Source organism: Hydra vulgaris, chromosome 12, assembly GCF_038396675.1.
Source record: "Hydra vulgaris chromosome 12, alternate assembly HydraT2T_AEP".
Classification (NCBI taxonomy): Eukaryota; Metazoa; Cnidaria; class Hydrozoa; order Anthoathecata; family Hydridae; genus Hydra; species Hydra vulgaris.
Genome location: NC_088931.1, coordinates 29,047,501 through 29,071,127, shown reverse-complemented (window position 1 = coordinate 29,071,127; position 23,627 = coordinate 29,047,501). Strand labels below are relative to the sequence as shown.

Genomic DNA, 23,627 nt, shown 5'->3' with positions numbered 1-23,627 from the left:
TAAAAAATTGTAGGTTGTATGAATTGGAAAACATAAATATGAAAGAGAGTTCTAAAGCATTGGCCAAGAATGAAACAGCCCAAGTATGACAACACTATTATATACAAGGACAAATAATAGATTTGTAGATGTAGATGTAGAGAATGGAATCGAGAGTAGAAATTTGTGAGCCCAGTAAAGAGAAGTAGGTTTAGCAGATGCTAACTTTGTAATAGGTTGTATATACGGTTTTTATGAGAGGTCAGTAGAAATGATAATCCAAGAAGATATAAAGTAGAGAACTCTGTGAGAGGGTGTCCATTCATCAGTTTAAGAAAGTTAGATATTTTAGATATAAGATTGTTGGTAAGATCATTAATTTAGATAAGAAATAGTATATGAACAAGGATAGAGCCTTGTGGTACCTCAGAAGATACTGAAAATTAAGAAGAGCATTTGTTTACCTTAAAGATTGACTCTAATTGTCAGATACACCACATAAAACAAGCTTATGGAGAAGACCAGCACGAAGCAATTTAATGAAAGTTTTTGATATGTCTAGAGCAATTTAAAGAAAGCCATTCAAAGAAAAAACCAGGAAGCAATTTAAAGAAAGTTTTTGATATGATAAGTCCTTGCTTTTCCGCCTTCTTCTAGTTCACAATAGAATATTTATGTTACAACAGTTAGCAATTCAGCCATGGAATTAGAAGATCAAAATCTGTATTGATTGTCAGAATGTATTAAATGAAGAATGTGTTGATTTTCAGAATGTTTGATAAAGTTTTAGATAAAATGTTTGAAATTTGTCGATTAAAGACTCAAAAACCTTGCTAATGATAGAGAGAACACTGATTGAACAATGGTTATAGGGGTCAGAATGTTCTCCAGAGTTTTCAAAAATTGGAACCATAAATGCTATTTTCTAGCTTTCTAGTATTATTCGTTAATAAACTACTTTTTGGAAAATATTTTAAAATAATAAAAACATACATTTATTCACAGTTGAAGTAAACCAAATTATATGGCGTTATAAAAAATTGAGTATAAAAACATAATAAATTTGTAAATCAAAAATTAGAAAAAAAAAAACTTAAAATAACTTAAAAAATGAATTAATTATATATATATATATATATATATATATATATATATATATATATATATATATATATATATATATATATATATATATATATATATATATATATATATATATAAAATTAAATTTATAATAACATAACAATATCAACATTATTCTCATGTGTAGCAAACACATAACAACATCAACATTCTCATGTGTTAAAAATTGCTTAAAAATACTGTACTAATAGTTTTATTAAACTTAAATTAACATTTATTTCAGTATAAAATAAAAATTTATAATAAAAAAAAAATGTTTAATTTCTGTGTAGTTGAGTTGTATTAATAAATGTGTTGTATCACAGTATATTAAAATTTCACAATATATTAAAAACTTTCCAAACACTTTCAAAACCATCACAGTAAAAATATCTGCTAGATAATCAGTGACAAGTTGAGATTATTTCAACACAGGTTAAGCATAGATTATTAATATTTAAAACATTTTATTCAAAAAATAAGTTTGTAATACATTAATTAATTTCTTCTAAAAAACTTTTTCCCCAAACATATTTAAAGATTGGTTTTAAATCGTTAGGCAGCTAAACATGATATTATATATTTGTTATGAGTCTCAAACAAAAAAAATTGTGTAGGGGAGAGTGGGGTACCGTGAAATATTGTAATTGTGGAAGCATCTTAGGAGTTTTGACAACCAATTTCACATGGTGAAACAGTTACTATTAGAGCTCTATTTTGACAAAAATATTATATCATTTGATATCATTAGACCAGCAAGGAATCAAATTTTGTGTTTTTTTGATGACAAAGTAATTAATTTAAAATAATAGTATTCCATTGTAAATATAGTAGAATAGTACTCCATTATGCCATAAACAATTCTAAAATGATTTCTTTTAATATTTACAGTCAACTTTTAAGAGGTTTATGTAAATATAATACTAGGAGATCCAATTATGATACAAACCATTATTTATTGATGCTTAAGAATGATATTTAAAATTATATATTATCTGGATTTCTGAAATGTGAACCATTTGATGCAATAAAATTAGAACCATTGGATGCATTATTTAGGTTATAATTATTAACTTGTTTGTCTTTCAATTAAAAATCTGCCTTTTCTCTAGGTTTTATACTTTTTTAATGATGGTCATAGTTTTGTGGTACCTTGATACAAATTTTTAATTTTACTTTAAATAGTCTCCAAAGTTTAACCTGTTATATTTTGGAAGTTAATGAATTTAATTTTGTAGGTATAAACTTATTCTTCAAATTAAACCAATTGCCTAAAAAAAAAGGAAAATAAAAAAAAATCAACGAAGCAAAAGAAAAAAGTGTAACATGGTGCCCCACTCTCCCCTATTTTGTTAACTGCTAAATAAAGATCAGAGTCAAATAAAAAAAACATCGACATTGGCTGACATAAGTATGCTTAAATAAATGTACTTGCATCTACTGAAAATAGGGATGGGTGTTAGTTTACAACAAGTTTTGATTAAGGTTACAATTTTATACGGTAGTGATGGAGTGGTTAAGCGCTTACTTCATAAGCAAGAAGTTTTGAGTTTGATCACCACCACATCCTGCATAAAAAATGCTTATTAGCAAAAAAAAAAGAAAAATCTTAATCGCTAGTATGCACACAAATAATACTCTTTTTTTTTAATTGATTGCCTCAATGGTAACAGAGAAAAATCATAATACAAATCAAATGAAAAAAAATGCGTTTCTGTTAGCGTTTTGTTTATGAAAATAAACAGTAACAGTAAGAACCAAACAAAATAATAATTTTAGTTTAAAATATATATGCATCTGCGCATAGATGTTTTTCAGAAATTAGTAAAGGTAAAAGAAATAAAAATAAAGAGTATATAATTCTTTTAATATATATCATTTTAAACTTTAGTCAAATGAAAATTTATTAAATATTTTTGGTAGCATATTCTGACCGCATTCCAGAAATTTTTCCGCAACCTGAAAACAATACATTGTCTATAGAATCCAATGGCAATAAAAATATAACATGCAAAACAATTGGTGCTGCTGGATTAGACGCATCATATTTAACATGGTATAAAATAGTTGGTAATGTTCCTGTTCCTGTTGACAAATCTCAAGTTGTTCGTCAGGAAGATTCTATTCAATCTCAAATTATTGATATTGAGATTTTGATGTTTAAAAATTTTCAAGTCTCTGATGGAGGAAAATTTGTCTGTGAGAGAAAAGTCCGTGACAAAAAAGCTACGTCAACTTTTATTAACATTGTTCTGGAACGTAAGTTGCTTTTAATAATTTTTCTTTTTTTTTTAATATGCACTGATTGATTCATAGTACTGTTTTTAATTAGAATTTCATATTATGGATTATATAGATTTTCACAAAACCTATTAAAAATGAGAAGAAAATAAGTGAAAGTATTATGGCGTCCATCATTATTAGAGATGATGCTTACTTATGTTAATCGTCTTTATTAAAATTATTTTTTTTATGCTTTTTTTTTTAATATAAAAGTGGTAATATTTATACAAGTATATTAATTTATTGAAATTTTATTGAATAATATCTATATTATTCAATAAAATTGTTTTAGAATTGTATAGATATATATACATATATATACAACCCTCGGAATTAGAGTCAGCATTTGGCAATGTTGACCTAACAGTTGACCTAAAAGTGCTTGAGGTCAGCAAAAAATTGCCAATCTTGTTTCGATGTTTTATGGTAAGACCTTTGTATCAAATTTTTTTGCCGACCTCTAAAAGATTAAGGTCGGCAAGTTATTGCCAACCTCAATTTTCCTAATTCCGAGGGTTGTATATATATATATATATATATATATATATATATATATATATATATATATATATATATATATATATATATATATATATATATATATATATATATATATACATATATATATATATGTATAATATATATATATATATATATATATATATATATATATATATATATATATATATATATATATATATATATATATATATATATATATATATATATATATGTACAGTGCTTCCAGAAAGTATTAGTGCACTCATATTTTTTTTACCTAAGGGAACTTCAAATGAGTGTAATTTGAAAACAATAAAAGGCTGAGTGATAATTTTTTTTTTAACTTATTCATAAAATAAAGCAGAAATACTAATTGTCAAATATATAAAGGATATTTCTTTATTATTATCTTGAACTTAATTAGAATACAACAAGAGTGATAAAAACAATATTAAAAAGTGTGCAAAAGTATTAGCGCACATACAGTTTTTCAAAGATGGTAAGAAAGTTTAATATTTTATGTGACCACCTTTGTTTTTAAGGCATGCTAAGACTCTGCGCGGCATAGAATCTATAAGTTTTCTGATTAATTCTTGTGGCACGGTATTCCACAACTCTTGCATCTGCGTTTTGAGCTGCACCAAGTTGGCTTGCTTTTTTGAGCTGCACCAAGTGGGCTTGCTTTTTTGTAATTTGCAGTCCATCCAACTCCAAAGATTCTCAATAGGATTTAAATCAGGTGAGCGAGCGGGCCAAGGCATTAGATTAAACCATTTTTTTTCCATTTATTGCTTTATTGAGTGTGCTGTGTGGCAAGGAGCGTTATCTTGTTGAAATTGCCAGGTGGAGTTTGCCTTGAAAACGTCAATTGATGGCTTTAAATACCCTTCTAATATCTCTCTATATCGATGTTGATTAAGGCGATCAGTGTAAAGATGCGCCAGTCCATTGCTAGATCCAGCAATACAGCCCCAAATGCTAATTGAAACTCCTCCTCTTTGAACTCTTGACATGATAAAACGAGGATTATATTTCGTTTTTGTATCTCCTCACAACAACCCTTTTCTTGCAACTAATAAGTTCAAAATTTGACTTGTCCGAGAAAATAACCTTTCTCCATTGCTCTACAGTCCATGCAGCTCTCTTTTTGCACTATTTTCTTCGCTTGAGACGGTCTTTGATACTTAATAGTGGCTTCTTTGTTGCAAGGTATGAATTGAGATGTTTTTTCTTCATAAGCTTGCTAATTGTTGATCGGCTTACTTGATGTGCACTCAACGCTGTATTCAGGTCTGAGGCAATTTCGGCTATGCTTATGTTTGAGTTGCATCTAGCGAGCATAATTGCTTTATTTTCGTCCCTTTCTATCATTTTTTTGGGACGACCAGAGCGACTTTTGTCTTTGACTGTTCCAAACTCATTATAGTTTTTGAGCGTTGTTCTAACGCTGCATTCACTGATTTTAAGTTGACGTCCGATTTCTTGATTGCTAAGACCACTTTTGTTCAGGCCAACAACTTGCTACTTTGTTTCAATTGTTATGCTCCTTAAAACCATATTTTTGTTGTTGCAATTTTAAAGTATTAACTAACTGTATTTCAAATGGTATTTCCACCACTTCAATTTATTATTCTTACATTTTTTATTGACTATTATTAATCAGCAGAGAGTTTTTAACAAAAATTAACCAAGAAAATTTTTCTCAAAGGAATTAAACGAGTGTGCTAATATATTTTAAATGAGTGCGTTAATACTTTTGCACGCTTAATTTCAGACATTTTTCCGAGTAATCATTAAACTTCTAATTAACTCATAAAAAAAACAAGCAGGTTGACAATATTTGACATTATAATTAAATTTAATTGGTTTTACCTTTCATTTAAAAAAAAAACTAGTTCAAAATTAAAATTACTTTGCAATTTATACTGATTTGAAGTTGTCTGTAATAAAAAAATTACGAGTGCGCTAATACTTTTTGGAAGCACTGTATATATATATATATATATATATATATATATATATATATATATATATATATATATATGTATACATACATATATATATATATGTATGTATATATATGTATACATATATATATATGTATACATACATATATATATATATATATATATATATATATGTATACATATATATATATATGTATACATACATATATATATATATATATATATATATATATATATATATATATATATATATATATATATATATATATATATATATATATATATATATATATATATATATATATATATGGGCAATTCCACGGCGGAAACTGAAAAAGTAGTCAAATTTTAAACTCTTTTTTGTCAGTTTTTAACAAATGAATATTGATGTAGACACATGAAAGTTTATTTGAAATATACCTTTAGTTCTAAAATAAAATTCTCTCATTAAAAGTATGTCGCATATTTCAGCACCCCCCTAAAAAAATAACACAAAACAACCAACAGCAAACAAAACTTTTTTCACGTTTTTGAACTAAATGAAATTAAATATTTTGATTCTATCCACTTTGGTGTTTTCAAAATTGTTCAAGCAGTTTTAGCGTCAAATCTTTTTAAGAGATTTGAATGTACTCTCGCCAGCCGAATAAACAAGAGGGGACATTTATTAATATTTTAATTCCCCCCCCCCCTCCCCGCCGTTTAATAATTTTGAAGCAATATAAAATATTTTCATATTTTTTTACTTTGAGAAAAAAATTCTCTCAATATTAGATGAAAATATGAACAACCAACCAATAAAAATATTTTAGGCTTTTTAAAACTTTGACCCTCCCGTTTTATTAAACATTATTATTAAAGTTTATTAGATTTTAGAAAAATTTCCGACCCTCCTGTTTATTAAGACCCCCACCCCCTCCCGTTTATTCAGCAGGGGAGAGTAAATAGTAGCAGCATTTTAAAAAATTAAGCCGGCACATAAAAATTATAAGCATAAGTAAAATTTTCGAATAACTGTAACATTTTCTTATTTGAATAACTCAATAAAAATTAATAAAGTTGTCATACCAAATGTAATTTTTTAAGTTGCTCTTGCGCTTCGAAAAATCTGTCAGTAGAGAGTCAACAGTTATTGAAAATTACTTTTGTTAATTACTTTGAATGAATGAGTTTTAATACAACTGCCATTCTTTTGTTACATAACTCTAAAAAATCTATCACGAAATAATAGATATAAAAATTCCACGAAAATAATCGCAAGGTAACGTAAGTGATGTAACATAAGTTAAAAACCTAGTATCAAGAAAACAAGTATATCTTTCTTAGCCGGTCACCTCTGATAATTTTTTTTTTTTATTATTGTAATTAGTATTGAATTCTCAACACTTTTTTTACCTTGTTTTCTGCGTAACGTAAGTTAAGTGGCATTTTCGGTAATAAATTCGCCCTCTTTTGGCTAGACTCAAAACTTTTTAGCTTGTTTTATTCATTAGACTGACAGCTTTCATAAAAATCAGCTAAAAGTTTAAATTGCAATTTAAATATGCAAATATTTGATAAAGTTGCGCGTGTAACGTAAGTTAAAAATGGAATTGCCCATATATATATTGTGTATATATATATATATATATATATATTTATATATATATATATATTTATATATATATATATATATATATATATATATATATATATATATATATATGTATATGTATATGTATATGTATATATATATATATATATATATATATATATATGTATATATATATATATATATATATATATATATATATATATATATATATATATATATATATATATATATATATATACAGTGGTGGCCAAAAGTATGAAAACTTTTTAAAAATTACATTTTTTTTTATTTGTATTAAATAAAACCAAAATTATTTAACCCGAGTGTACTTGCAATAGTCTACTTTATATATACTACAAGTTTGAACTTGTCTTTTCTAAGACATTTTATTACATACTAATATTTCTTAATTTCGATTGGACAAAAGTATGGAAACTTGTTCAAACTTGTCACTAAACATAAACAAATCTTATCATTTAGAATTAAAACGTGTTAGAATTGACATCTTTGTTAGTTCATCATAGTTTACTTTTATATTAATCAGTATGGCACAGCGAAAATATTATTCTAGTGATATTAAAAATAAAATAGTTGAGTGTTTTAAAAACGGTAATAAACCAATTGATATTTCTCGAAATTTTCAAGTTCCAAAAGGTACAGTTTCAAAAATTATTAAAAAATTCAAAGAAAGGGGAACTGTGGAAGTGAAAATAAAACCTGAAAGACCAAGAAAAACAACAAAAAGATTGGATAAAGTTATAAAAAATACTTCTACAAAAGATCCTAGAAAGTCATCAAAGGATATAAAAGAAGAAATCTTGGAACAGCATGGAGTTTTATTATCTGACAGGACAGTTCGTAGAAAGTTAAATGATGCGGGCTTATTTGGAAGAGTGGCTGTCAAAAAACCGTTAATTTCTAAGAAAAATAAGATGGGTAGATTATTGTTTGCAAGGGAACATTTAAAATGGTCATAAGTTTCCATACTTATGACCAGGCCTAATTTAAAAATTCAATTTTTTTTTTGTATATGTAAATAAAAAAAAAATGTTTTATTTTATTAAAAAGTTGTATTACGACTTCAATAAACATATGCATAATATGGAGTAAGTGTTGCATTTTTTATAAATAAATAAAAAGCATTTTTGAAAAGTTTCCATACTTTTGGCCACCACTGTATATATATATATATATATATATATATATATATATATATATATATATATATATATATATATATATATATATATATATATATATATATATATATATATATATATATATATATATATATATATATATATATATATATATATATATATATATATATATATATATATATATGTATGTATATGTATATATATAAATCAGTCTTCTCTGTTTGAAATTTAATGCCAGCGTACAAAAAAGCGCTGGTAGGATGGTCATTTTTAAGTTAGCCTGCGCGATTTAATGAAAATTTTTCCTGCTATTTAAATTAAAATAAAAACATCGAAAAGAATGCTTTGAGTAAATACTATATAAATTATTTAAAAAAAAACTGGTAAAAAAGGCCATTTTTTACAAAAGTTGAAGAAATGAACAAAAAAGATTAGTTGCAATTTAAAACAAAATGCTTTTATTTTTTTGACAAATGCTTTTTTATGTTGTTACCAAAGTTTTTGTGGGCATGTGGGCCAGTGCAAAAAGGCCTGAGCGCGAAAGCGCTGGCTAAATAGAGAAGACTGATATATATATATACATTTTATACATACACACATGTATATATACTTATGTGAACTGTTGTTTGTTAGCTGACAGAGCACCTGTTGTTCAGTTTCCATTTCAAAATTCAAGTTTAATAGTATTAAATGTTGATGATAAAAGTTTCCAAATATCTTGTTTGGTTTCGGGTTCACCAAAACCCAGGAGGCAGTGGCTAAAAGATGATAAAGTTGTCCAAAACTGTGTTGATGATAGTGAATTTTGTCATTTATATATCAATGGTGTTTCATACCCGAAAGATAATGGGTTGTTCATATGTGTTGGAGAAAATACAGTTGGGAAAGGAAGCAAATCTGTATTTATACAGGTTAATGGTAAATAATTTTTTTTTTTTAATTTAAAGTTTTATATATATATATATATATATATATATATATATATATATATATATATATATATATATATATATATATATATATATATAGGCTTTGGCAGGAGTCAATGAGTGCATGAGCTATAAATAGCCTGTTTAAACCTGTCTTTGCAGACTATGCTGGCCGCCCGCCTAGATAGTCTTGCACAGGTTTTTTCGAAAAATTAAAATTATGTTTTGATAAAAAAAAATTTTGTTCTGAAATTTTATTTTGTTGATTCTTCATGCCAGGTATAGTAAAAATTTTAATTGTAATAATAAATGACAAATCATTTAAAAAGACTTTGGTAATTTGTTGGTTGGATACTCGTAAAGTTGAGATGATAGTTTTTCGAAGTTACACTGCAGTTTTTATCTTTTGCTTAGAGTTATTAGTGTGCACTCTACGCAGTGAGTTTTTGTTATTATGTTTTTGTTTTAGTTTTGTTTCTCGATTTTTATTCAGACTTTATTCTTTTATTCTCCTGTTTTATCAGTGATTGTTGAGTTTATTCCAGATATAGTCAAGCCAATAAATTGCGAGCAACACAAAAAATGGCAGAAAAACAACCTTCGCAACTATCACGTTTCTTTATTTAAGCAACTTGATTTTTACTTAAAAATTTTTGCAATAAACGTAACTATTTTGCAAGATCTATTTGAGTAATAATATATTGTCTTATTAAAATAATGGAATAAAATATAACATTTTTAATTGCGCTTCTTTAGTTGATTCATTTTTCTTGTGCTTTGTAAATTAAACTATATTATAAAAATTTAACTGTGATGTCTCTAATTTATAAAGATATAGTGACAATTTTATTGAAATTTTTTTTTAAATAAACCTTGAACCAAAGAGTTCTATCCTTTTACAATTGTTTTTCAACTGTTTAGACTAAAATTTTAATTATTATTATTGTTTCCATTCATACTCTTTTGTGAACTTGTAATTGATTTTATATTCTTTTCGGAAATTAGGAGAAAATATATGTTATGTTGATGTGAAATGTAGGTTAAAATTTATAGGAATCTAATTTTTAATTTCTAAGAGGCTTAGTACAAATAGATTTTTTAAGATTCTGATATATATACTTTTTAAATATATTCTTTTTATATAATATAGGCGTGTATAAAAAAAAGCCCTACGAATTTAAATAAAATAAATCTTTTTTACCTTTTTTTATGAATAGAACCAATAGAAGGGCATTAAATGTAGTATTATTTTATATATCAGGTTTATTGCTGTAAAATAATTGTATTAAATATAGCGCAAGTATAAAAATGAAAATAAAATATGAAGAAATTGTATTGTATTATCATACAAAAAGGATATATATAGTTATAAATTATTTATGAATATTCATTTTAAATAAATTAGCCCAAAATATCTTCATTTTCAAAATCGAACGCAGTTTCTTCACTTTTAATCAATTATGGTGTTTCCCATTCACTTTCACTGCTTAAACTATCGTAGTCAATGTCGTTTTTTTCATCAATTGCTATTGCATCAGGTTGAATTATTGGATCAAAAATAGCTGTTTGCCATTTTTGTAAAAATACATTAGTAACCTGTTCGATGCCATTTTAGTGATAAAGATATGCATATACATATTATGCATATGTTTATGCATATCTTTATCACTAAAATTTGGATCACTGATTTTAATGGCCATGATAGCGTTAAGTGCTTTGTGTTTGATTCTGAGTCTTTGGTCTGCCATAAGCATCGTCAGAAGATTAAAGGTTCGTTCCACTGATGAGTGAGACCCGGATAGGCATATAATTAAACTTGTTATTTTGCATAAATTTGGGTACTCGGTCCGTTGACTTTTTAAAGTATAGCTCCATATATTGCAGGCTGGTTTACCAAGGTAATTTACCTTTACAAAATTTTTGAATTTTGTGAGTTCTTTTAAACAATTTGTAATTAAAAATCCTGCTTTATCCAAAATGTCCATAAATGGGCATAAAGTTCTTCAATTTGTTTTGATTCATTCTCTAATCCCCATTGGTTTGGATCAAACCACCATACCAACCAAAACCAACGTTTTACGTTTGTAGTGCCGTCTATAAATGCCAATGCTGAAGTCTTTGCTTGACTTTTTAGCTTGTGAAGCAATTCTTTTTTATACAGACCTTACACCATAGACCTTACACCATAGCTTTACAACAAATATTGTCCCATTTTCCACGATTGTTTCCCTTCCACAAACTTCGTCTTTACCCTAACTCAGATATGTTGCTAGAGTAACTCTGTAATCAGAACATGCCATTTTCTATACTGAAACTTTACTTTTTAACTTGAAAATTTGAATAACTTGAAAACTTGATAACCTGAATAACTTGATAACTTTATATCAAACACTCAATTTATACTATGCGAAATATGCACTACTTTAAACAACTTCAAAGTATGACAAACTAGTTTATCAATTAATTAAGCAAAATGTGTGATTATACAAAAAAGAAATTTTCTTTATTATCTAACAGTTCTTATTGTATAAGTTTACAAATTTCCAAAGAATACTGAAAACCGGGACTACTATGTTAAATTCTTTTGCATCACATGTATATTTTGCCTGCTTTTTAACATACTAATTATTTATCTTTTAAAATAATACAGAATGTAATGGAACAGTTTGAAACAACTGTTTGAAATAACTTGTTCGATTTTTATTTTTTATTTTTACATCAGAGTCTTCAAAAATTATTTTTTTCATATTTTTTTTTGCATATCCTGAATGAAATAGTTTCGTTTATTAACTAGTAAAACAAACAGTTTTACAAAATTACATTATTTGAGATGTTTTTAAAAGAATAACTAGATAAAAACATAAAAATATTTAACTTTATTTTTACCAAAAATTTATATTTTGCACGAGCTTTATTTTGCCCTTGTAAACTGATTTGCATGGGTGTGGAGGCGGGCGTGAACTTTTGCCCGCCATTCCAGCTGAAGCCTGTATATATATATATATATATATATATATATATATATATATATATATATATATATATATGTGTACAAATATATATATGTATTCATATATATATATATATATATATATATATATATATATATATATATATATATATATATATATATATATATATATATATATATATATATATATATATATATATATATATATATATATATATATATATATATATATATATATATATATGTGTACAAATATACATATGTATTCATATATATATATATATATATATATATATATATATATATATATATATATATATATAAGATATATGTATACATATATATATATATATGTATACATATATATATATGTATACATATATATATATGTATACATATATATATATATATGTATACATATATATATATATATATATATATATATATATATATATTTATATATATATATATATATATGTATATGTATATGTATATATATACATATACATACATATATATATATATATATATATATATATATATATATATATATATATATATATATATATATATATATATATATATATATATATATATATATATATATAGCATATAACTGGTTTGTCCAAATTCACATATAAGGAGACTTGCATCCTGAAACTTTTTGCAGAATTTTTTTTTTAAAATTTTGAATAGATTGTTGGTTTTTCTTTTCCCATACAGACAATTCTTCGGAATATTTGTTTTATATAAATTCAGATATTTTAACTTAATCAACTTTTTTTGATTTATCAGTTATAGTGTCTGTTCTAAGCTTTCTTTTAGCTTGACATTTAATGAATTTAATTGAAGTAAAGTGTCTGTAAAGTTGTTTAGCTTGATGAATTATATTTGATGCAATAACATTTAATTTTTGAACATTAAAATTTTTTTATATTTTTTTTATTAGAGTTTTTGAATTTTTTTTAAAGTTTTATTCTATTTTATGCATTTATATGCAATTTGAAATACAAGTCTTAGTGATTTGATTTAAAGTTTTTGTAAAGTTTAAACCTTTGCTTAACTATGCTTAACTTGTTTAACTGTGGCTAAATAGTTTTACATCATTTTAAAAAATATGATGTAAATTTAGTAAAATAATAAAAATTGCTTTTCAAATTTTATCTATTCAATTAGTTTATTTAATTAAAAAAAACTAACATTTTATATTTTTTTTAAAAACAAACAAATGAATGTTGTGTATAGATAAAACAAACATAATAAATTATAAGTTATGAAAACATTAAAATATTGAGTGTTTTTATAGTTCCTATCAAGCTAAAGAAGCAACAACAAACTGCTATTGCAAATACCCATGATTTGAAAGCAATATATTGTGAGGTTCAAAAAGGAAATCCACTTCCTGTTTTTACATGGGAAGTAAAGTCTAAATCATGTGATACTACTAACCCAAGGTGTGATATAGCTGCTGAATGGACAAGCGTTTTAGAGGTAATAATTTCAAAATTTTGAAGAATAAATTGTTCATAAAATTTTTATTATGAACAAAAAAACGAAAAAACATTATACATTATTTTGCATATGTGGTTCTGTGGCTGATTTAATATAGTGTGATAAGACTGAATCAAAATATACTTGTGGTTGCTTGTAGTCTTGTTAAGAGTAAATTTGTTTACATGCAGTTGAATGACATAACAATTTGAGAAGTTCTCTATTTATTGAAATATGAAGAACTGCAATAATCAAATACCGAAATTAAATTTAAAAAAATCAGCGACAACTGTGTCTAAACTGTGCCACCAAATTATAATTTCTTCATAAACCTATATAAAATTGTTTTGAATTCATTAAACTTTAAAAATTTAAAAACAAACTCAGTGAGAAACAAATGTAGTCATTGTTGGACTTGAAAAACCCACATTACAGTCTGACTCCAAACTTGTCACAGAGTTTTTAAGAGTCATTTTTTTATAAGAATGAAGCAAAATCAGCAACTTGAAATAGTTAAGTTGGATTTTCTTAAAAATTTTAAATCTTTAAATCATTTCATTAGAAAATCCTGAAAATTTGAGATCATAATTCAAAGCAGTTCAAAAGTTATTGCGGTTTGAAGTTTCATCAAATGTTGACTTTGTCATTTTTTAAAGTTTTTCATGTTTGGATGTGGCAATTTCATGCAGCTAAAAAAAGTTGTTTGAAATAAAAGGAAGTGCTGAATTTTTATGAACGAATTTAATATCAGGTCTTATACATTAAAGAAAAAAATTGAGCTTTTAAAATATCTGCAATGCACTTTTTCTTGTTACCCAAAACTACCACTGGAACGTTCAATAATGCGAGTTCTGTACTTTTGAGCACCAAGTCTCTGATTAATCTAGGTTTATATTTGAATGTTATAAGTTTTTAAGAAAGAACATCTGATTTAGTTCACTGTAAATACAGTTACACTTATTAAAAACTCAATATTAGTCTAAAAATCATGTCTCAAAGCCTAACCTGCTTTAAAAACGATAAAATTTATGCTAACTTTGAGAAGCAAAAAATCAATGTGCCAACTAGCTATTGACATATAGTTTTTTGAAAATGGTTCATACACCCATATACTTTTAATAAATTAAAAGATTTCAATGGGTGGTTTGCCTAGATTTGGATTTACTAATTGTCTTAATAAGGATTTTTTAAATTCAAAAAGACTTTTGACAGAAAAAACAACAACAATAAAAACACTATGAAATTTATAAATGAAACTATAATAAAAAATATTAGTTCATTCTCTACAGCATTTATTTTTCACCTCCATGTTGTCTATGCTAAAAACAAAATGCTCTATATGTCCTTACTCAGGAATGTTTAATATCTTGTGGGTGTTAGACCTGTAGAAGTACATTTTTCAGCAGGAAGACGAAAGATATCTACCCAATGGCCATCACAAAGAAAATCATGGAAAGAGTCCCAGCACTGAATAGGATTAGAAACAAGAGTAGAAAAGATAAATGATTCGAAATGTCAAAAAAGCGAGTTGAAAAGTTGACTATTAGTGTTAGAGATTGAGAAAGACAAAAGTGTGGATCTTAATGCCTGCAGAGTCACTGACACTAGAGCCAAGTCATTCAGTGTGATGAGCATTAAAATTGCCAACAACAACGATATTGGCTAAAGGATAAAGAGAAAAGGTTTGGTCAACTTGATAAGAAATAACATCAAAAAGAGTGCCGCATTGGTTTAAGAATTTTGCAGATTTTTGGCTCGCATAAATTGATTTAAGAATTTTATTTATTAAATGACTATGATTTTAAAAGCAGTTTTTTTTCTATTGAAAGCCTTTTTGAATTTAAAAACTCTTTATTTAGATAATACCATCCATTGAAATCTTTTAATTTATTAAAAGTATATTGTTGTATCAAGCATTTTCAATAAACTCTGTCAATAGCTAGTTGGCGCATTGATTTTCTGCTTCTCAATGTTAACATAAATTTTATCATTTTCAAACCAGGTTAGGTTTTGAGACATGATTTTTAGACTAATATTGAGTTTTGAATAAGTTCAACTGTATTTACAGTGAACAAAAGCAGATGCTCTTTCTTAAAATCTTATAACATTCAAATATAAACCTAGGTTAACCAGAGACTTGGTGCTCAAAAGTACAGGATTTTCATTATTGCATGCTCCCGAGGTAGTTTTGGGTAACAAGAAAAAATGCGTTGCAGGTATTTTAAAAGCTCAATTTATTCAATGTGTAAAAAGTGATATTAAGTTCATTCATAAAAATCCAGCACTTTCTCTCATTTCAAACAAACCTTTTTAACAGCATAAAGTGCTACATCCAAACATAAAAAACTTTGAAAAATGATCAACATTTTATGAAACTTAAAACTGCAATAACTATTTAACCGCTTTGAATTATGGTCTCAAATTTTCATATTTTTCTTATGAAATGAATTGAAGGTATCCCTGAAATTTTTAAGAAAATTCAATAACTTTCAATTAGCCTTATTCTTATAAAAAACTCTTAAATGCTATAGATGTGAATGATTACAAAATTCATTAAAATGATTAAAAAAAATATTCGACTTCGAAATAGTAAAACTTGATACAGTGGAAATCAAATCAAAAATAACTCATTTTTAGTCTTATAATAATAAGTCATTCAAGTAGTCTTTACATTAAGGAATCTTTCAAAGAGGGTTTATGTAAGAGAAGACCACACAGCTTAAAAACAATCATTAAGCTAAATACACAAAAAAATTCCAAAACAAGAAACTGGAAGAGTTTCTACCACACCAGCTCTTTGGATATATCATCCACACCCTCACAGTATTATAAAATCACTGTATTTAAAATTTAAATCAAAAAGGATTTGGAGGTATTAATGGACCTCATAAACAAACTAGAAGCCCAACCCATCAAGATTCACAAAAAACCATTACTCATTACTGTAACTACATCTAAATATAACTGCATCTACTTTTGGGCCAACAACCCTTGGTATGCTTATAGCAGTGCATATTAATAATAAATAACCTAGTGACACCAAGTTTTAACCAAAGGGTAAAGCCTGAATTTTAATCACTGATCATTTTAAAACAAGAAATATTAAAGTACTATCAACATGTTATATTTGATAAAAAACAAACAATGAAGAAATATCAGAATATATCATGGATTATGATTGAGACAAAAGCTTTGCTAATTTTTCAGAAAACTGTAACTATATTGAAGCTGTTCACAAATACATCTTAGTAACTGCTCTATTTGCACGGGTTATCTTTTTCCATATATATCCATAATTCCAGATATTTCTTTAAACAATTAAAAACAATTACAAAAAATTGTTAAGAAAGTCATCAGCTTAAAGCTAAATTAAGACAAATATAAAGGAAGTAAATTCTAGATTTTTTCTGGATTTTTTTTTTTTTTGCAATACGTTGTTGCTGGAAATACAACACATGAAACACTCAGAAGTAAGCATAAAGAAGGCTGTAAAAATGTTTCCAAGGTGATAAGCTATTCAAACATCTAACATTATTTATCTAGTGTCTGTGATTCAAATGATGCATTATGATTGCATCAAATAAAAGAAACAATTTACTTTGAGCTCTTGAACATGAAAAGCAAAACATTGTAACTGATTGTGCAGTTATGTCAAACATTTTAATATATTAAACAATACATTTCAAATCTACTTAAACCTCAAGATATACTAACAGAAGCAATGGATCAAGACTATGTCACTGATTTAATTTCATTGACTTTGCAAAAGCCTTTAATAAAGTTCCACACATCAGACTCCTACATAAACTTAAAACCTATGGTATAAACAGCTTGATCTTAGACTGGATAGCAAATTGGCTGATGAATTGATATCAACAAGTTGTAATTGGCATGCATAAGTCTAAATAAAAATATACATTGAGACAGGTATTCCAAGGTACTGCATTTGTTCCACTTTTTTCTTATTTATAAATAGTCTACCAGACTAAATTACATATCGCATCAAGTTCTATACAATTAAAAAATATTGGTGTGGTTTAAATCAGAAAAGGTTAAAAGTACCCTTCAAGTTAACGTTGACAATTTAGTTTAATGGTAACAGCATTAGATTATTCTTCTTAACTTCAATAAGTGTAAAATTATGCATGATGAGTATGCACAGTGTTTCATTTTATACAAGCTAGGTGGACAAAAGTCAATTCAAGAAATCGACTAATTTTTAATATTTTCGCAATTACAGTCCTGTGTTGGTAATGATTTGCAGTGTTAATTATAAAAACATTCCAGAGCAATTAGTAATAAGTAATTAAAAAGACGTTAAAATGTAATTTCATTTTAAAAAAAATTTAGTCACAAATTTACAGCGTTTTGTGAAACCATTTAACAAAATTTTAAGAAAGAAACCATTTTATTGCAGTAATGTATTTTACTTTAGTGGGTAAGTACTATTTAATTACATTAAATATTTTATTCAAAAGAGAATCAATTTGTATAAGAATATGGTTTGAAAAACTGCATATTCTAATACAAATTGACATACGACATGCTGCTGAAGTAGCATGTCGTATGTCGGAGAATAAAAACCAAGCTACTTTAATCAGAAAAAGTTTAGAATCATCAGAAAAAATAAAATCAAAAGGCTTTATTTGTGGTGGCAGGCAGTTGAATCATGAGGAGGCATTAGCTTATTACATTGACTTTAAATGTACAACTTATTTTAATAAACAGGTGCGAAAGTGGTCTTTAAAGGCAAGGCATATAGTATTTCCACCAAGGCATATAGTATTTCTGTTATCTATGTAAGTCAAAAAAGTTAATGTTATCCCTTAGATGAACATATTTCTATTACAGAAACACGTGCCTAAACTAACCTACAAGTCATACTTGATAAAACTACTGAACACCTAATTAAAGTCCAGTGTGAAGTTCTTAAAAATTATACTTTTACTACAACATTTACATTAATTAGCAAAAGGGGATGTGATGGGAGCTCTGGTCACAGCACTTATAAATAGAGATTTACAAACTCTGATGCTACTGATGAGTTTCTGTTTGTATTTTCATTTGTTCCGTTGAGACTGAGCAACAGCCTAAATATTATTTGGCAAAATCTGCGACGTTCATCCACACTTTTTTGACAACATTTTAAGTTTATTTTTTTAAAAGAAACAAATGTATTTACTACAACAGAAACTAACCAAGTCTCCAATATCTATAAGATTCGGTGAATCTCAATATTTCAATTGTTGTTAAACATGTTATCAATTGTTATCAATTGTTGTTAAACATGACCTAGTACTCTCAATGATAGATGGAACTGTTTGCAATGCCTTGACTAATATAAGTTGCCAACAAAAATGTTATATATTTGGTACAACTCCATTAATAATGAACGGTGAACTAAAAGGCTTAGTTATTAAAAGAGAACATGATTTTGGTCTGTCTACTTTGCATGCGTGGATTCGCTTTTTTGAATGTATGGTACACATTAGCTATCATTTAGATATAAAAAAGTGGCAAGCTAGAAGCGATGAAGATAAATCTAATAGTAAGCAACAGGGGCACTGGCTAAAAATGAGACTTTTGCAAACCCGGCCCCAGCAAAGTTATAAGATTTAGCAGGGGTTGATAGCCAGGGCTAGAAAAAAATTTATAGTACTTTTTGGATTATAGTTTTATATTTACATTTACTATATTATTTATTACATACTTTCATATAATTATATATTTTTTAACTCTAATTTACTTTCAACAAGGTTGCAAGCAACCACTATTAAGTTATGAGTTAAAAAAGTAAATGGTTAACTGAAGACTTAAAAGGTTCAGGATGTATTAAAAATGAAAGCATAAAGATGAGGAAGAGTTAAAAAGCTTTTTTGATGTGCAAGGACAAAAAACTGAATTAATAAAAGTTTTTTTAGCATAAAGGGATAATAAAAGGATGCAACTTGTTGAATACAAAGCCAAGTAAGAATGAGTTTTGGTTTATCCTAATAGTGATGATAGCTCGTTTGAACATTGATCATGATAGTATTTGTAGAAAAAAGAAAGAAATGCAACTTTACAACAATGGAAGAGTGGTCCAAGCTTGGCAGATAAAGCAAGTCTAACTACATTTACAATGTGCGTTTAGACTTTGTCTGAGAGTAAAAGGGTTGTTATTCATCAATATAGGAATGCCAACAATATTGCAATATTTTTGTTACAGTAAATAAATAAGTTTGTTGCCTAAAAAAAATTGTGGATTTTAAGTCCAGAATTTAAATCCACAAACCACTGCAAGTCTTAGGCTGTTACAGAAGAGAGATCAGATTAAAAACTGGCTGCTTGTTCTAAGCAATCAAAAAGTGACGATTTTTTGTCAAGACAAGAGTATAAAGTTGAGTCCTTAGCTAATAGAGGTACTTTAGATGTAAAATTTTCACGAAGATTGTTATTGTAAATAAGAAACATTACAGGAGCAATGATAGAACTTTGTGGTACCCTTAAAGTTACTTGAAATAAAGTGGAGTGTGAATGCCTTCAAGAATAACTTTAATTCTGCAGTTAGAAAGAAATAATTTATTAATCACAAAAATTTTATATAAAGAAACTAATAACAGAGTGAAGACTAATCGTAGGATAGTTAGAAGGAACAAAGTGTTTTCTAGAGTTTTGAAAAATTGGAACCACTTATTTAGCACTTTTTAAAAGTTTAGCAAAAATTGAAGAGAATTCTGGAGAACACTTTTTTAAGACTATGATGGAAATCTTGTCTGGAGCACAAACTGTAGAAGTGTTCAATTGAGAATTAACTTTAGCAATAGAAGCCATAGTGATTTTAATGTTTAACAATGGGTTAATCTGTTTAATTGCCAGGTAGAGTGTGGCCATTAGATTCAAGAGTTGAATTAGAGTAAGATGTTTTTGCAAAAAACTCTGCATTATTCTGGGTAGAAGTAAAAAGTCAGACCCATGAATTAGAATTTAATGTTAGACTTACTTTACTTAATGACACTGTTGAAGACTTACCAAAAATCTCTAGATCCTAACACCTGAGATAAAGCGTCTTATTGGATAACCTTTGTTAGAGAAGATTATTGGACAACCTTTTTTAGAGAAGGTTATTAGACAACCTTTGTTAGAGAAGATTAAAGTGAATTAGGTATCAGCATGTAGAGAGGTAGAAGCTTCAGGAGAAAAGTAGTGGTAGAAGTAAGAAAACTTGAAGAGAGTGCCTCATATTGTATGAATGAGGTTTAGTAAAAGAAAGAAAATGCTCTAGATTGTTTATAGTAGAGAAACAGCATAATAGAGGAAAGCTTAAGCCTGATGATAATGACGATGATGATGATGATGATGATGATGATGATGATGATGATGATGATGATGATGATGATGATAATGATGATGATGATAATGATCATGATGAAGATCATGATTATGATGGCAATGATGATTATGGTCACAAACTTGGCCCTGGCCCCGACTAAATTTTATCAAACCCGACCCGGTCAAATATCAACCCTGGTCATCAGATTGGTAACATCAGATACTGTCATCAACTCATGCAGAGAATTGTCAAGTAAGAAAACAAGTAAATTACCGTTAGAAGTTTTGAATTTAATTGTCCCACCTGTAATACCACCTCAGCTGGTTGGAAATACAATTCTGTGTGGCAATGTAGATTATTTAGGGTCCGATTCTTCGGATAGTGAAAATAACAATGATTCATTCGATGATAGTTGTTAAGAAAATATTTTATTTTATTTTACGTTATCAGCTTAATTATAGTATATTTTTTTATTTTTATTTTTGCCAAAATTTTATAACATATTTTATGTCTTGAAATAAAGTATTTATTTTTATTACCTAATTAACTTTTTTCATTACTAAAATTTAAAAATTCTTAAAACTGTAAAAAATATTTACATATAAAACTTAGAAATAATTAAAAAATGCATAACTAATCGAAATATTATTAATAATTACATTCTTTGGAATCAAATTGCAGAACAATATATTTTTGTCTTCCAAGCTTATATAAAGCAATTCACTGTGGTATGGTAACTCAAAGTCTATCTTAAACTATTTGGTGCTTGACTCAAGCAGAGATCAAATTTAACTGGTTGTCATTAAATACAATTTTAATCTGGGAGTGCTATCAGATCTTAAAGTAAGATATTAAGTCAAATCAGCAGTAGCAAGAGTAAACTAAGTAGATTAAGGAAAATTTTCAGAAGATGCTGACTAATATTGAAGTAAGTACTCTACTCAACCTACTTAAGACCCATATGGAATTTGTTATCCAAGTTTGGTCCCCACACAGAGAGTTAGACATGGCTGTTCATGAGCATGGACAACATAAAGCCACCGAAGCAATAACAGAAATAAAGCATTTACCATACAAAGAAAGAACTCCTTTTTCTTTTAGTATAATTTAGTATATCGAGGCAATTAGATCCAACACTTCAAACTGTCAAAAATTTTACTAAACTTTTGTTTTAGACTGGTATTTTACCAGTCTAAAACAGGGCTTTTTTAATACTTGGAAAAAAAAGATTGCAAAAAAAATAAAACGATTATGATAATTGATTATGTTTTAGTTTTGTTACACTTTTTGTTACACTTTTCTGTTACACTGTTATTACACTGTAAGGTTTTGTATCATATATACATCAGAAAAACAATCGCCAGCATCAGTTCTTTTACTGATATTTATTATTCAAGCATCATAACGTTTTCTAGAAAAATTGTTAAAAAAACTTACTATTTGACCAAATTTTTTTAACTCTATTTTAGTATATATTTAGGTCACTTTTTTATTAAAACAATTAAATATTTTTAAAATATTATTTTGTTTCGTGTTACTTTCTATTTTCATATATAAAAAGCTCATTCATTACTCTTCTTTGTAAATTTTTTTTATAGTGAAAATCGCACTGAAATAGCTCCAAACTAGAAAAAAAGTTATTATAAGATAAGCCTTTTGTAATTAAAACTTGAATGAATGAGTTTAATACTTTATATGTAATTTAAATTTAAAGAAAATTTTTTTAACTATAACTGTTTATAAAAAAAGATTTTATTTAAGTTATTAAATATGCGTCTATCTTATATTTTGGCTTTGATTAAGTTATATTTTACATTCTCTCATGTTTAATTAAAAAATAATTATGTCAAAACATTTAAGTAAATCTTCAATAACGAACTTATTTACCTTGTAATCTTGTAAGAACGCTCACAAAAACATAATAATAAACAAACATTCTTTTGCCTTTTTATTATTGCATATTATGAAATAGTTATTAAAGTTATTTTAAATTTGCTAGATGTTTCTTACATATTTCTTATATATTGGTTTTTGAAATGCACAAACTCAAACTCAGATATCACTGCATAACCAATAAAAAATTTTTTATTTCATCAGTTATCTAGGGCTAAACTAGGATTAAAAGAAGTATATGTTGTTATTAAATGCTTTTAGCAATACCCTGGAAAAAGTGATCGCTCCAACTTCAGTTATATTTTCAGTGAAGAATCAGAAGCATCTTACAAGTGTTTGGCTCAAAATGATTTCAGCAAGGATGAAAGTATAATATCAGTTGTGAGAACAGGTTATTTTTTTTTAGATTTAATTTAAAATATATA

The 23,627-nt window shown here is 26.6% G+C and overlaps 1 protein-coding gene across 2 annotated transcripts in view; it reads left to right on the top strand.

Annotated features, from left to right (window-relative positions):
- The window catches only part of LOC100205025 (fibroblast growth factor receptor 3), a 70,050-nt gene that overhangs the window by 14,790 nt on the left and 31,633 nt on the right, over positions 1–23,627 (top strand). For both annotated transcript variants that reach the window (XM_065812837.1, XM_065812836.1), the window contains exons 4-7: positions 3,025–3,360; positions 9,240–9,524; positions 13,813–13,997; positions 23,464–23,593. In XM_065812837.1, the coding sequence (XP_065668909.1) occupies positions 3,025–3,360; positions 9,240–9,524; positions 13,813–13,997; positions 23,464–23,593 (936 nt within the window). The remainder of the gene's footprint in view (positions 1–3,024; positions 3,361–9,239; positions 9,525–13,812; positions 13,998–23,463; positions 23,594–23,627) is intronic.